At 42.0% G+C, this 16,250-nt stretch overlaps 1 protein-coding gene across 1 annotated transcript in view; it reads left to right on the top strand.

Annotated features, from left to right (window-relative positions):
* IMPG2 (interphotoreceptor matrix proteoglycan 2) overlaps window positions 1-15,915 on the top strand; it is a 53,391-nt gene extending 37,476 nt beyond the window's left edge. Inside the window, exons 12-22 of the mRNA XM_068417472.1 lie at window positions 629-711; window positions 3,422-3,746; window positions 5,431-6,515; window position 6,583; window positions 7,735-8,420; window positions 9,304-9,523; window positions 10,526-10,736; window positions 13,616-13,804; window positions 13,986-14,184; window positions 14,737-14,816; window positions 15,701-15,915. Of these exons, the coding sequence (XP_068273573.1) occupies window positions 629-711; window positions 3,422-3,746; window positions 5,431-6,515; window position 6,583; window positions 7,735-8,420; window positions 9,304-9,523; window positions 10,526-10,736; window positions 13,616-13,804; window positions 13,986-14,184; window positions 14,737-14,816; window positions 15,701-15,713 (3,092 nt within the window). The 3' untranslated portion in view covers window positions 15,714-15,915. The remainder of the gene's footprint in view (window positions 1-628; window positions 712-3,421; window positions 3,747-5,430; window positions 6,516-6,582; window positions 6,584-7,734; window positions 8,421-9,303; window positions 9,524-10,525; window positions 10,737-13,615; window positions 13,805-13,985; window positions 14,185-14,736; window positions 14,817-15,700) is intronic.
* Window positions 15,916-16,250: the final 335 nt, after the last annotated feature.

The raw sequence follows: 16,250 nt of genomic DNA, 5'->3' as shown, positions 1-16,250 counted from the left end.
GGTATTAATTATGATGCATTAGTGGGCCACACATCTGACGTTTTATAAAATAAATCTCAGATGAGTGAATTATTCAGCTGCCCTCTGAATAATTAACAAGAAACAATAAAAACAACTGTGTCGTAGCTTGTTTTACCTGATCATAACCAGGCCAAGTCATTAGCAGTAGCATCCCATTCTTAATCCATTAGATTAGCCTCTTTTTTAACTTTGACGTTGAGGTTTGTGGTGTGCAATTTCGGTAATACTTCCAAAAATTATCAGGAATAGAAGGGGAAATGTGGTTCACGTGATGCACATTGCACCAAGATGACCTTCGGCTTAGTAGCCCTGTCTTGGCCTTCAGCAGCACAAAGGAAATACCTGTTTTATTGTTGAATATTCACCGATCCTGCTAGAGGTGGCAGAGGAGTGCTGTCCCCCCCCGCCCCGTTCTCATCTTTCCTCTGTGCTTCCTGGCAGTGATCTGGGGGCATTTCCAGAAACAAAATCTCTCTGGCAAACTTTTGAAAATATTTTACTCACAAATCTGAGATGAGGGAGGGTTTTTCAGTCAGTCAGTCTTCCAAAACAACTTCCTCACACTGCTACTGCAGCCTTTAGATCCCAAGTATTTATATTTCCACAGTGAAAGAAGTACTACACTCTACACTAGAAGATCCATCCTGGACTACTGAGCAGCCAGTTGTGCTGGAGCGCCCGGAGTTTGATGTGAGTATGGTTCTGAGCCGTGGCCTTTGGACACATTTGGACAACTTAACTCAGCAAGGCAGAATTGCAGTGTGCACCCAGAGCTTCTCTATCCTGTTGTTCGTGCAGAATAAGTAGTAATGAAGGCACACTGTGTACAGGAGTGAAACCTCTGGTGAAACCTCTCATTTGATAATTTGATACCTGTTGCCCAACAGTTTTCTGTGATCATCTTCTATTATATGGCAGTACTGCGTTCCTGGCTGTCCAGCCACCTCTTGCTTCTTAGGCTTCCTTGGTCTGGTTTTTCATAATACTTAGACTGTAAATTGCTCTAAAGATATGATTCTTCCCACAATACTCCCTTTCTTTGGAAAGCGAGAAATAGATGTAAGCAGTAAAGCTGTCTGCTAGGAAAGATAAAAGGGTAAGTTTCATCTGTTCCTCTTGTTATTGTATTGCTTTCACTGAAAGTTCTCAGTTCAGTTTTCAAATGATGTCCATCCCCTTAATGCCAGCAAAGGAAACTTCTGAAATCTTTATGGAAGCAAAATTTGTAGTCACTTCACAGAATCCAAATATTCTTGTTAGAATGCTCACAGGTATAACATCCTTAATTTCATGCCAGTTTTTCCTGAGTTTTAAAAACTAATCATTGATGTCTAAAATGCCAATTTATATGGAATTGCCATAAATGGCTTAAACGTGGTGTGGATAAACATGAAGTTAACTTTCAGGAAAGGGCTTTCTCTTTACTAGAGCTAACTAGATTTAAATGTTGCAAATGTTTATTTTAGTAAGACAAAGAATTCTGCCATCTTTACATTCTATCTGTGGATACTCTGACATGTGCAGGCAAGAAGATTTCAGAGGAGAGGTAGCTTTGCAATAATAAATTTTAAACCAGTTTTAGGGAATAGTATGTACAAGAAAAAATTCTGGAAGTTAGTTTTTCTAATCATGGAGTATGAATAATAACGTCATCTGTGTCTTCAGTCAAAAACTGTAATTATGTAAAAGATATTGGGTATATCCAAAAAAAAGCTGTGTACAATCTGCAATACACTGATAATTTGGGAAGTAAATTCAGATAAATTTAAGAAAATCATAAATGTGCTTAAACGGTAAACAAGGCTGAAACTATTAGTTAATTACTTCCATAGATGTCAAACCTTGAAGGTTCAAGTAGATACTGTTAAGTAGAACGGTTACCTATGAAAAAAAAATTTTGCTATTATTTTTCTTAGCTGATTTGAGAATAAGTTGGATTTGTATTATCATATATACTCATGACATAGTGTGGGACTATCATGACTTCACCATCTAATTGCTAGCAGATGGTACCAACTAATCACTAATTCTTTTCTTTGAGTTTTACAGCCCTCTTAAAAAGTGAGGAATAAATCAAGTCTAGTTTTTGAAATCTGTATTTCTGTTGAGTTGTAACAGGTAGAATGCTCTGGCTTGCTGAATACAATGCCTTTCTGGCAGCAGAAAATGGAAAGTCAGGGAGAAGGTTTTGTGTTTGCAGTCATCTGTCATATTTGTAAGCCTTTCAAAAGACATTAGCGAAAACCAGAACTTGCCAATATGATATTAAACTTGTTAATATAATGTATTGCACTGTAACAAGAATCTTTGAATAATGTTAGTTGTCATAGGAACATCTATCCACATCCAAATAAATGATGAAGTGCAATCCCTGGCAACTAAATGCTCACATTAAAAAAAAAAACTGTATTGAGAAGCTATTGCTGGTAGTCCTTAGTCATTCTTTATGGAATTTATGTGTGTAATTTGTTTCTAATCTTGCACAGTAACTTTTTTTACTGCCTTATTTATAGTGGTCAATTTTTCCGAAAAAGATAATTGCTGGAGCACATGTCTATATGGTATATATACTTTTCAACTGATTGTTACCATATAAATTAAAAAATGTGAGGAGACTGTGGTGGCGTTAACAACTGGCTATAAAAATGTGATCAATACAGGTAGACAAATAATTAAATAAAAACACATTAACGGGCTTGTTTCCAAAACGTTCAAATGCAGGTTGAATGAAGTTGAAAATTTAATTCCCCCACGTTTCAACCAGGAGTAAAATTTCGAATTGAAAAGTATTGTGACTCTTCCTGTCATTTGTGATGGTCAAGTAAAAGGAAGAGATTAGACAGGAATGGTGAGCTACAGAAATAGTTAAATCAGTACTTTGTTTTGAACTGTAATATGTGTTACAGGAACCTGTGTCCACTGCCCACATAACTTTACTAGTCACCGTCAGCGATTGGTTAGTTCTTAGTAAATTGCTCCTTCTTTAAATGTTTTCGCAGTTTTTCATACCCCAAAGGTTTTTCTGTCTGTATCAGACTATTGCACAGCATTGATACGTGGCCAAGTATCCACGTGAAGCACTAATGCCTGAGTTTTAGGCAGTCAGCTTGCCTTTGTAGTCTTGATCAAATTATTCAATCACTTCATCGATTTTTTTCCAGTATATTACCTCATGAGACACTGTGGTAGTAGATTAATACTCAAAGATGAAATGTGCTTAGTACATATTTGCCAGTCCTCCCAGTTTGGCCCCTCCTGCTGCTGTGCATCACTTTCTTACAGAGACAGTAGTACCAGTCTCTGCTGTTGGCTGCTGATAATGCCCTTTGCTCAGCCCAGTGCAGACAGCCAGTGCTTCCCCTGTAATACTGGAAATATTAACAGTGGGTTTGTGTTCCAGGACAACACCTTTTTAGCTGAACGGCCTTCAGCGGATGAATCAACTGTCAGCAATACCTTGTCCTTTGATGTCACCAAACCAGTTTCCACTTCAGATAGTGAACAGTCCAATGACAATGAAATCTGGCCAGGACCAGAAAATCTGGCCCCTGAGGTCAGTTTGGCACCTGAAGTTCCACTCTCCTCAGAGGCTGACGTCACTTCTCTGCCTGATGGGCTGAATTTAGAGGATGGGAATCAGATTCCTCATTTGGTCACTGCGCCAGTGTTAAGGCATGACTCTGTGGACCCTGTGGAATGGCTTTCAGCCTCCAATTCTCTAGATGGTAAGTTAATGCCATTGACTGAAGTTTCAATTTGGATGACAGTGTTTCCTGATACTCACCAGAGGTATAGTTCACCAAAATGGCTTTTCAGAAAGGTCTAGAAAATTGGGTATCTTTCTCTGCTAGTTTTTATCTTTTCTGTGTGCATGTATCCAAGATCAACATGCTAAGATAACATGTTTGTAACAGCTAATAATGCCTGTTTATCCCTTCAGGGAAATGATGTGCACATGATACTTTTTTAATTGCACAGAAGAATTTTCTTATAAGGCATGTTTAGGTGACGCCATGCAGAGATAACTGATCTCTCAAGTAGACTGACTGGCCTAAGGACGTGCCACACAGTTACTGCTTTATCGCTTACTCTGGAGTCTTGACTTGGCCCATAGAATATCTGAATGAAAAATGTGAGAGGTCAACAGGGCTGCTTCTGACTTTGGCATACAAAGGCCAGGGATATATCCCAGGAAACATGCTGAACACAGATCTACACAAAATAAAATCAATGGAATTTTACACTTTTTATCATAACAACTCCCACAGCATTCTCCTGGAGAAACTGGCTGCTCATGGCTTGGAGAGGCATACGCTTCATTGGGTAACAGACTAGCTGGCTGGCCGGGCCCAAAGAGTTGTGGTGGATGGAGTTAAAATCCAGTTGGTGGCCAGTCACAAGTGGTGTTCCCCAGCGCTCAGTACTGGGGCCTGTTCTCTTTAATATCTTTATCAATGATCTGGACGAGGGGATCGAGTGCACCCTCAGTAAGTTCGCAGATGACACCAAGTTGGGTGGGAGTGTTGATCTGCTGGAGGGTAGGTCGGGTCTGCAGGGGGATCTGGACAGGCTGGATCGATGGGCTGAGGCCAACTGTATGAGGTTCAACAAGGCTGAGTGTCGGGTCCTGCACTTGGGCCACAACAACCCCATGTACCGCTACAGGCTTGGGAAAGAGTGGCTGGAAACCTGCCTGGTGGAAAAGGACCTGGGGGTGTTGGTCTACAGCCAGCTGAATATGAGCCAGCAGTGTGCCCAGGTGGCCAAGAAGGCCCATAGCATCCTGGTTTGCATCAGAAATAGTGTGGCCAGCAGGACTAGGGCAGTGATCGTCCCCTTGTACTCGGCACTGGTGAGGCCACACCTCGAGTACTGTGTCCAGTTCTGGGCCCCTCACTACAAGAAAGATGTTGAGGTGCTGGAGTGAGTCCAAAGGGCAACAAAGCTGGTGAAGGGTCTAGAGAACAAGTCTTATGAGGAATGGCTGAGGGAACTGGTGTTGTTTAGCCTGGAGAAAAGAAGGCTCAGGGAGACCTTATCACTCTCTACAACTACCTGAAAGGATGTTGTAGCGAGGTGGGTGTTGGTCTCTTCTCCCAAGTAACAAGCGATGATATGAGAAGAAACAGCCTCAAGTCTTCAAGTTGCACCAGGGGAGGTTTAGATTGGCTATTAGGAAAAATTTCTTCACCAAAAGGGTTGCCAAGCATTGGAACAGGCTGCCCAAGGGAAGTGGTGGAGTCACCATCCCTGGAGGTATTTAAAAGACATGTAGATGTGGTTCTTAGGGACATGGTTCAGTGGTGGACTTGGCAGTGTTAGGTTAACGGTTGGACTTGATGATCTTAAAGTTCTTTTCCAACTTAAATGATTCAATGATTCTAACTGGAAATTTATTTTTATTTTTAGCGTTTGAAGATACTAGACTCTCTGAAGATGTTCTTTTGCCTTCAAGTCCTCCTCACCTTGTGCCTGAAGATCCTCCACCTACAGATGATTATGCAGTTCCTCCGCTGTCTGCACCAACAGTGGCCTCTTCATCAGTCATAGAAACTGATATGAAAGAAACAGCATCTGCTGAGAAGGAAGAAGTAACTCACGGTAGCGCTGCAGGTAGTAACAATGCAGACAGTAACAACGCAGACTCTGTGTTGCATGAGTCTGTGGAAGAAATTCATTTTCCCTTAGAAGTAAACCCTATGGAAGATGAAACTGATATATATCTTGGAGATAGAGTTATATATGATGATGGGTCTGGTTCAGCTTTTGATGGTTCGGGAAAAGAAATGGAATCAAGTGTTCGGCCTTGGGAAGAAGCAACACTGGAACCAGTTTTCTACCCTGGTCCTGACAGCTGGCTTGAAGATGACAATGAGTCTTTGTTAATCAGAACTGAAGATATTCCTGAAGGCATGATCTTAGACTATATTCTTAACTCTGGGAATAAATTAGATGATGATACTTCCAAAGATGAGAATGAAGGTATGGCCAATATAAAAGAAGATTTCCTTGATGAGTCTGAAGTATTTGTCTTTCCAGAGACTACAACTCAGCAGGTACCTCTGTTACAGACAGAGGAGCCATCATCTGTGGAACCATCTACACAGACAGAAACATCGGGCATGTATGATTCTTCTTTTGTTAAGCCATCCTTGGTTTTGGAGCCTTCAGTAGACCATTCCTTTGTACACTTGCCAACTGGAGAGGTCCCTATCTCACCGCACAATACAGGTCTGTCTGTGGAAGACAGTCTCCTTACATCTACAGGGACCGGAACCGTCAGTATGGAGCAACCTGAAGAGTCCAGCGTAGGTCAGAACATCATTTCTGAAGCAGCTGAACACCAAAATGAAGACAGGACAATGGCAGAAGAACTATTCACAGTGGGGCAGTCAGATGTAACTGAAGCTGCTACAATAGGCCACTTGAACACAAGGTCTTCAGAAACTATTCTGATTGCAGATCCTTCCACGGTCAACCCTGATGCCTCCACGGTCAACCCTGATGCCTCCACGGTCAACCCTGATGCCTCCACAGTCAACCCTGATGCTTCCACAGAAGAGCAGCAAACCCTAGATTTGTCATTGGCAGGCCAAAACACAATAGGCCACTTGACCACAAGCTCTTCAGAAACTATTCTGACTGCAGTTCCTTCCACGGTCAACCCTGATGCTTCCACGGTCAACCCTGATGCTTTCACCGTCAACCCTGATGCTTCCACAGAAGAGCAGCAAACCCTAGATTTGTCATTGGCAGGCCAAAACACAATAGGCCACTTGAACACAAGCTCTTCAGAAACTATTCTGACTGCAGTTCCTTCCACGGTCAATCCTGATGCTTCCACAGTCAACCCTGATGCTTCCACAGAAGAGCAGCAAACCCTAGATTTGTCATTGGCAGGCCAAAACACAATAGGCCACTTGAACACAAGCTCTTCAGAAACTATTCTGACTGCAGTTCCTTCCACAGTCAATCCTGATGCTTCCACAGTCAACCCTGATGCTTCCACAGAAGAGCAGCAAACCCTAGATTTGTCATTGGCAGGCCAAAACACAATAGGCCACTTGACCACAAGGTCTTCAGAAACTATTCTGACTGCAGATCCTTCCACGGTCAACTCTGATGCTTCCATGGTCAACCCTGATGCTTCCATGGTCAACCCTGATGCCTCCACAGTCAACCCTGATGCTTCCACAGAAGAGCAGCAAACCCTAGATTTGTCATTGGCAGGCCAAAACACAATAGGCCACTTGACCACAAGCTCTTCAGAAACTATTCTGACTGCAGATTCTTCCACGGTCAACGCTGATGCTTCCACGGTCAACGCTGATGCTTCCACAGTCAACCCTGATGCTTCCACAGAAGAGCAGCAAACCCTAGATTTGTCATTGGCAGGCCAAAACACAATAGGCCACTTGACCACAAGCTCTTCAGAAACTATTCTGACTGCAGATTCTTCCACGGTCAACTCTGATGCTTCCATGGTCAACCCTGATGCTTCCATGGTCAACCCTGATGCCTTCACAGTCAACCCTGATGCTTCCACAGAAGAGCAGCAAACCCTAGATTTGTCATTGACAGGCCAAAACACAATAGGCCACTTGACCACAAGCTCTTCAGAAACTATTCCGACTGCAGATTCTTCCACGGTCAACCCTGATGCTTCCACGGTCAATCCTGATGCTTCCACAGTCAACCCTGATGCTTCCACAGAAGAGCAGCAAACCCTAGATTTGTCATTGGCAGGCCAAAACACTACTGGATCAGCAGTGAAGAAACCAGCGGATGTTTGGCCTACTCACAGAGCACTAGAAAACTCATTAGATCAGACAGTGCAATCAGCAATGCCAACTGCCACTCACGTTTCAACTGTAGTTCCTTCTGTAATAGATCAGACCACTGTTCTAGAGGGCTTCGCTGTGCAGGGTGGTACAGACCATGACATGCATGTTTCCACGACCTTCAGCACTGTTACGAACTCTTATGTAACAGTGAGTGTAACAACAAGCACTGTTGAGCTTCCGTCCCATCTCCCTCCTGTGGGATCTACGGCATCAGCGTCTGTGGCTACCTCAGCGAAGCTGGGAGATGAAACTACAAGAGTCCTGGATGTTTCAGCAGACCTGGATCATGTGAGCACTGCCCACTTTTCTCCTGAGCTGACTGAGGAGGGAAGGAGCATGACTGAAAGTCACGTGGAACTAACAACTCATGTCCAGTCCACAGAGATGGCCAGCGTGGCTTGGGCCACACATGAAGATCGCGTTGGTACACCTGTCCCGTCACGAGCTCTAGTCGTGTTTTTCAGTCTTCGGGTTACCAACATGATGTTTTCAGAGGACCTGTTTAATAAAAACTCCCCTGAATACAAAGCCTTGGAGCAACGGTTCTTGGAACTGGTGAGGATCACTTCTATGTGCACTACCAGATAGACAAAAATTGTTGGTAAATAATGGTTTGTTGGCTCTCTTTTACAGAGAGCAACTAAATACTGGTGTTTACAGATATTATTTGTGTCCCTCCATAGGAAAATTCTGTCTGGAAATAGGGGGCTGGGGTGTTTTTTGTGTTTTATGCAGTCAGTATCTCTAAATCAACTTTTTAGGGCTATGGGACAGGTGCTCTGCTGGTGTCAATAAATGTAGCAGCGTAACTGAAGTTACTACGACACTGCCCTTACTTGCTTCCAGAGTGCTTTAGCCCATAGGGAGAGAGAAATCAATAAACTGGGGCTGTGGGGAGGTAACTTTTCTGCAACACATTCAACCCGTCCTAATTAAGAGGTAGTTCAGGGAACTAAGCTGTTCCTAAACTGACTGATGGCTAGTAAAGCGTCACAGGAGTTATACAGCAACAATTGCCAAAATTTAACTGGGAAATTCCCCTCTCCTGACCAAAATGAACATTTTATTGTGGGAGATGAAGGGAACAAAGGAGAGAGAGGGAAGGGGGACACGCCTGAAGGAAATACCCCATGAAACCGTGAGTATGCCTGGTGCTTACATGAAGGGAGAGCACCATGTATGTCCCAAGAATTGTATTTCTGAATCATAGGTTTTTGGAAACTGTCTGCAAATTGGTGTACTCTTAAGAACTGTCTGAAGTACTTGGGGTCCTGGCAAGCTGCCAACGTGAGCCTCCATTGAGTAAAGTTTTAATACCCTTGCTGTGGGATTTGGAGAAAATAATTCAAACTCCCACCATCTGATGCAGTAAAGAGTGCAACTGGCTTGAGTAGAAATTCAAAGATTCAGCTTTTCTGTCACGTCCCCTGTGTTGCAGCTGGTGCCCTACCTTCAGTCAAATCTGACGGGCTTCAAGAATCTGGAAATACTGAACTTCAGAAATGGCAGCATTGTGGTGAACAGTCGGATGAAATTTGCCAAACCTGTGCCTCGGAACGTCACCAACGCTGTGTACATGATCCTGGAAGACTTCTGCAACACGGCGTATCACACCATGAACCTGGCCATTGACAAATACTCCTTGGATGTGGAATCGGGTAAGGATGGCAGGGAAATACAGTTTACAGCAAGGGATTTAGAGCAACTTTTCCTTTAAGAACTTACTAAGGATCCCAGTGGCTCAGAGACTGCCTGCTGCTTTTCACAGGCTGGGCTGTAGAAAGACTTTTGCAGAGGTCAAACAAACAAATAAAAATCTGTTAAGGGGCTAAAGAGGTGAAAATCAAAGTGAGAGCCAGACTGAGCAAACTATATAGGGCCCATATAGAAATATGGGGACAAAATGGCTCATGTAATACTCTCTATAACACCACTGCACTTCCACTGGGGAGCGAGGGGGAAGGCTGGTCAGGGAGAACAGTGGTGCATGTGATCATTTCCACAGGAGGCAGCCCCTTTAGCTGCCAGGTCGGCATCTGCACAGGTAACAGCTGCTGCCTCACTCTTGTGGTAAGGTCTTGGTTGAACTAAAAAGTTACAGACCCTCTTAGTTCACTCCTCTGACACAGGGAAAATGTTTTTTTCCCCATCCAAGTTAGCCAGTAGTTTACCATAGAAGCCACTCAGAAATATTTCCTGTTCTAAGGTTAGAGAAAAAGAACAGTGCTGACCTGTTGGCAAATGGTAGCTGTTCTTCTGAGGTAGCTCTCTTATAAAGATGGTCTAATTAGCATGACAGATCTTCTGCTATTGATCACTTTACTGTACGCCAGCCCTCTTAAGCTTGATACAAGTGAGATATCTCAAATGCTACAAGCTTGTGTCTCTTGCAGACAAAGACAAATCACCTCACAGTAGGTGCTGAGTGCCCGAAGTCCCCTTGCCCTTCCCTGTACGCTGCCTAGGTTTTCTATAACAAGAAATACTGGAGATCAGCTGTGTTTTACTCATTTGCAAAATATAGTTCCAGCAGACAAGAGAACATCTGAGGTACTGCACGCTCCAGTAAGAAAAAGAACACTTTATACTTGCTTTTTAAATTGGCTACTTGTGTGTTCTTAGCCTCTATCGTTAATATTTTCTGCTTTGTGTATTCTCAGGTGAGCAAGCAGATCCCTGCAAGTTCCAGGCCTGCAACGAGTTCTCCAAATGCTTAGTAAATCGCTGGAGTGGAGAAGCTGAGTGCGTCTGCAATCCCGGCTACCTGAGCATTGACGGGCTGCCGTGCAACAGCGTTTGTGATCTGCAACCAAACTTTTGCCTGAATGACGGGAAGTGCGACATAAGCCCTGGGCAAGGGGCCATCTGTAGGTAGGTCATCCTGCTCTTTGAACTATGCGCTTCCTGTGCAAACCCCTTACTCTCTCCTCTGTAATACTCTCTCCTCTGTTGTAGCATTTGACAAGATTTGTTCAAAATTCCATAAGATAATGTGTAACAAATGAGATGATGTAGACTGCAGTCTTACAACTACCTGAAGGGAGGTTGTAGTGAAGTGGGAGTCGGCCTCTTCTCCCGGGCAACTAGCGATAGGACAAGAGGACACAGCCTCAAGCTTCGCCAGGGGAGGTTCAGGTTGGGCATTAGGAAGAATTTCTTCTCAGCAAGGGTCATTAGACATTGGAAGGGGCTGCCCAGGGAGGTGGTGGAGTCACCATCTCTGGATGTGTTTAAGAAAAGCCTGGACATGGCACTTAGTGCCATGGTCTGGTTGCCATGGTGGTGTCAGGGCAACGGTTGGACTCGATGATCCCAGAGGTCTTTTCCAACCTGGTTGATTCTGTGATTCTGTGTGATTCTATGATAATGATTATCATTCATGTTATGCTGCTGAGTGGAAGACCCAATGTTAATGTTAGTTTTCCTGTGTAAATACCAGAAATGAGGCAATAACAAATCTCTTTAATAGAACAGAAACATTAAAAACGAACTAGGAAAAATGGTAGTGATGGAACATACTCAGTTGTTCAAATCACCTTCATTAACCTTTGGGGACAGAAGTTCTCTCCAGAGGTTTTCTCAAGCAGCAAAGTGTTAGAAAATGTCATAAACATATGAGAGTTTATTCCATCACAAAAATTTGTATCTGAAAGGCATATTCATACAGCACATATATATATATATATATATGTATTAAAAATAGTGCCTTGGTTAAGAAAAAGTCATAAATCATTGGCCGTTTGGGAACAATCATGTGTGGTTCATAAAAAGATCAATGCGCAGCTCCCCTGGTTTCAATTTTTGCTTTTAAAAAGATACAGGTGCATTTGAACAGGATCTCTGTCTTTTACAGGTAATGGAAAAGACTTAGTGCAAGATACAGACAAATCGATGCTCCCTCTGACATTGCACTTAATTTTCTCCTTTTCAAGCAATGTAACAGTCTATTTTTAAAAACAAAATATACCTATCAATAAAAGGTAGGAGACTTATTGCAAAAAGAATATGACTACTAGTAGTTATTATTTATGTTACTTCAGGTGATTTTTTTTTAAAATGCTTACCTAGAACATCTCTAAAGTCAATCTTAGAGTCCTAGCAGTTAACAGGAGAAATAAAAGTGTTTTTAAAGCTACAAAAATGGATATTATCACAGATGTAGTATAAATTTTATCATATTTGTGTAATAGTGTTAATTAGAAACAGGTAAGTATCTGAACTAAAGCATGCCAACTAAAGTATCTGAACTCTGGCCAGTACTTATTAAGAACTTTCTGAAAAATTTAAAGTATTGCTTCCTACGTTCAGAAACTATTTCAGATATTTATGTTAGAAAACTTAATTTACTGATGTTTTTTATTAATAAGGTTCATTGCTTTGAGTGGTAATAATACCTTACAATTCCTTGAGTTTTTCTAACAAGAACTCCCAAACACACATAATGCAAATATATTCTTTTTACTGGTATAGTTAAAGTCAGTGTGAACATTAAAGCTCTCATGTTCAAAACCACAACAAGGCAGAAATACTGAAAGCTGTTTTGGGCAACTGTTCCAAAGATACAATCTGGGACACACGCTTCTTTCTAGTCATTTATTTTATGTATTTATTTAACTAACCATTGTGGAGTTCGCTACACTATAAACATTCTGCTTGTTTAACACACCTTCATTTGTATTTACATTACAATATGATTAAGACAACTGCTTTCTACCTTTACAGTGTTTGATACGTCACGTGCAAGGCTCAATCAAGGCATAACTTTTTACTTAGTCTAAACACTCTCCAGTTTTAACCCATCACCAGATACTCTAAATTGGAAAAACCACAGGCTTTTTCCATCACAAACACATTGTCCTTTTATTATTTTATCTATCTTCACTCAATTCAGTAATTGGGGTTGTTCAGCCTGGAGAATCACAGAATCACAGAATCAACCAGGTTGGAAGAGACCTCAGGGATCATCGAGTCCAACCGTTGCCCTGACACCACCATGGCAACTAGACCAGGGCACTAAGTGCCATGTCCAGTCTTTTCTTAAACCCCTCCAGAGATGGTGACTCCACCACCTCCCTGGGCAGCCCCTTCCAATGTCTAATGACCCTTTCTGAAAAGAAATTCTTCCTAATGTCCAACCTGAACCTCCCCTGGTGAAGCTTGAGGCTGTGTCCTCTTGTCCTATTGCTAGTTGCCTGGGAGAAGAGGCCGACTCCCACTTCACTACAACCTCCCTTCAGGTAGTTGTAGACGGCAATAAGGTCACCAGAAGAGAAGGCTCTGGGGAGATCGTATTGCAGCCTTTCAATACTTAAAGGGGGCTTGTAAGAAAGATGGGGACAGGCTTTTCAGCAGGGCCTGTTGCAATAGGACGAGGGGTAATGGTTTTAAAATAAAGAAGGGCGGTGAAACACATGAACAGGTTGCCCAGAGAGGTGGTAGATGCCCCATCCCTGGAAGTGTTCAAGGTCCGGTTGGATGGGGATCTGAGCAACATGATCTAGTTGAAGATGTCCCTGCTCATTGCAGGGGGGTTGGACTAGATGACCTTTAAAGGTCCATTCCAACCTAACCCATTCTATACCAAAAAGGCTGTTCACAATAATAATAATAAAAGAAAGTTAGTGCTTGAACATGCAAAGGTATTTATTGAGGTGACTTAACTGAGGGCACATCATAACAGGAGGTTAAATACATTTACATTAACCAAAGCTTTTGCTGGTGTTTAATTTCCCCATGTTTCTTTGTTCCAGATGTCGTGTGGGAGAGAACTGGTGGTACAGAGGGGAGCACTGTGAAGAATATGTGTCTGAGCCACTGGTTGTAGGTATTGCAATTGCTTCTGTGGCAGGATTCCTTCTTGTGGCATCTGCTGTGATCTTCTTCTTGGCCAGGACCCTTCGAGACCAGTACAGAAAGAGTGACTCTGAGGACTCACGGGGGTAAGTGACACCATCTAATATTTTAAAACACATCTCCTCCAAGTAAGGATATTTCTGTCTTGTATCACACAGTTGACAAGCAACAGGATGTACAGGCACCTGCAAGTGCTAGGCTTCCTTAACCTATCTGCTGCCCTTCCAGGGTGCAGAGAAGCTCACAGTTTGTTTATTGCTCCCCCAGGCATGGTGACAGCCTCTCATCCATTGAGAATGCAGTTAAATACAACCCCATGTATGAAAGTGATACAACTGGCTACAGCCATTATTACCGGAGATACCCTCAGCTAACGTCCTACAGTTCTACCAGTGCAGACACATCCACAGACTACAGCAGTGAAGAGATCAGGCACATTTATGAAAACAGTGAGCTTACTAAGGAGGTAAATGACCTTGTTTTCATAGTGGCATGGAAAATATCATGTGAACAATAAGCTTGTTCCACACTTGTAACCTGAGAGGTGGGCCTGAGTTTAGGTCTTTCTATAACCTGCAAGTTAGATCGCATCCTTCTCCTTTCTTCCTGTATACACAGTATCCAGGGTTTACTCTAGAAGGCTAAAGAGAGGGGATCTACATCCAGGAACTAACCACAGATCCTTAAGCAACCACGGGAGGTGTGAATCCAGCCTGTAGCTGGGCTTGTAGGCGAAGTATCTATGAGAGATAAATGGTTTTGTTCAAGCCTGTTGAAATGCCGCACTCTGTCCAAACCCTGGTTTTGATTTAAAAGTCAAGTATTACTGGATTCCAATGACACGCTTCATTTCCAAAAAAATAGCTTAAAGCATTTTAGTATTGGAGTGCCCAATTTCAAGCTCTACTCCTTGAAATAGCAAAGCATAGGAGTTTTATTTCCAAAAACCAGAAATCACTTATTTCAGTAGTATTCTAATTTCTATTATGTACTTACAATTGTGTGTCTTGTATTCTAGGAGATTCAGGACAGAATTCGAATTATAGAGCTCTACACTAAAGACCGTCAGTTTGCAGAGTTCGTTAGGCAGCATCAAATGTGAGTGAAATGTCTTTACTGGATAACTCCTTTGATGTTTTTTCATGTGGCCTTTACTATGTTACTGTATTTTTTCATTTAAAGGGTCTAGAAATGCTGGCATACTAGAGGTTAAGATTTCAACATTATTTCTGAAGAGGTTCAATCCTTTTAATGTACTTAAAATAATCAGTGTCAAAAGTAGATAGCTCCAGAAGGTGTGTTAAAAGCAGTGAAGAGGAATCCCAAAGTTAATGTGTGTCAGAGAAGCATTGACATCAATTTAGGTCCTTGAAAGCACAGATAGAACCTTCTTAACTCTTCTAGTGTAGTTACTATTGCCTGGTGTTCTACTTAAAATAGAACTTTTAAAAGCGTGGTGGTTTATCTTGGTTCAAAGCTTGGCAACTAACCAAAACCCAATAGATCACTAGTACAATCCTGTCTAGTATGGTGGGCACCTATCATGATAGAAAGCTTACAGTTCCAAACAATTAACCAAGCTGAGCTGCGTGCTTTGATGAAAGCTAACCACAAAAAAGGCCATCAAAGAATTCATTATTAGCATACACACTCTTGTGAACTGTACTCTCACTGTAGCAAGCAGCAAATCACAGCTAGCTGGGTTAGTTTGAAAGATACTGTAGTACAATTCCTTGGGATCCTATTAAAAATAGCTACAGTAGCAAAAGTCTTGTGTTCCAAGATCATCAACTATACTTTTTTTTAATTGAAAATAAAAGCAGTTCACATTTTTCCATGTCAGTTGTTAATTTTTTCATCTTGAAAAGGATCAGCGTCTAAATTTTCCACAGCTGGAAAGTAGTAAGGGCTGCCTCATATAAGCCTCAAATCCAATGTTTGAAAGAGACTAACTTAATCATTGCTTCTGTTTTTCATTTCAGGAAGCTGCTTTAAGAAAAAAAGAAATCAGTAGAACACATGTGGGAGATAAAGACTACCTTGTTGCCATAGCAGTGGGCTCAGATGTAACTGCAAAGTTACTTACAGTCTTAACGTTGCATGGATGGATACAGATATTTTCTAAATGAATGGCTAAAATGTACAGATGTCTATCTCAATTACTTCTGGCTTTTCTGTGTAAAGTGACATTTTTACGAGGTGATCAGAAGTGGCAGAGGTTATGAAAGTTCATTTTTCTTTAACTCTGAAATGGACAGTGAAAGTTTGTATATCAAGGCAAAAAAAAACCCTCCTCAGGTAAGAGAACATACATGCACAACCAAAATAAAATGCACATTTAAAATCCCTGTCTGGCATTTATCCCCTCACTGGAGGCTACTGTAGTGATTTCACAGGTATAAAGCACTAGTGGAAAGAATTGTTTGATTTGCATGCAAATGATTAGTAGGGGAGAAGTATTGTGCTAGAGTGATGTTAGCATTATTTTAAAGCATTCCCATTATAAACACGAATGTAACCTCACTGGAAGAA

Source organism: Nyctibius grandis, chromosome 23, assembly GCF_013368605.1.
Source record: "Nyctibius grandis isolate bNycGra1 chromosome 23, bNycGra1.pri, whole genome shotgun sequence".
Taxonomy (NCBI): domain Eukaryota; kingdom Metazoa; phylum Chordata; class Aves; order Nyctibiiformes; family Nyctibiidae; genus Nyctibius; species Nyctibius grandis.
Note: the sequence above shows the minus strand (reverse complement) of the source record. Positions and strands in the feature narration are given on the sequence as shown.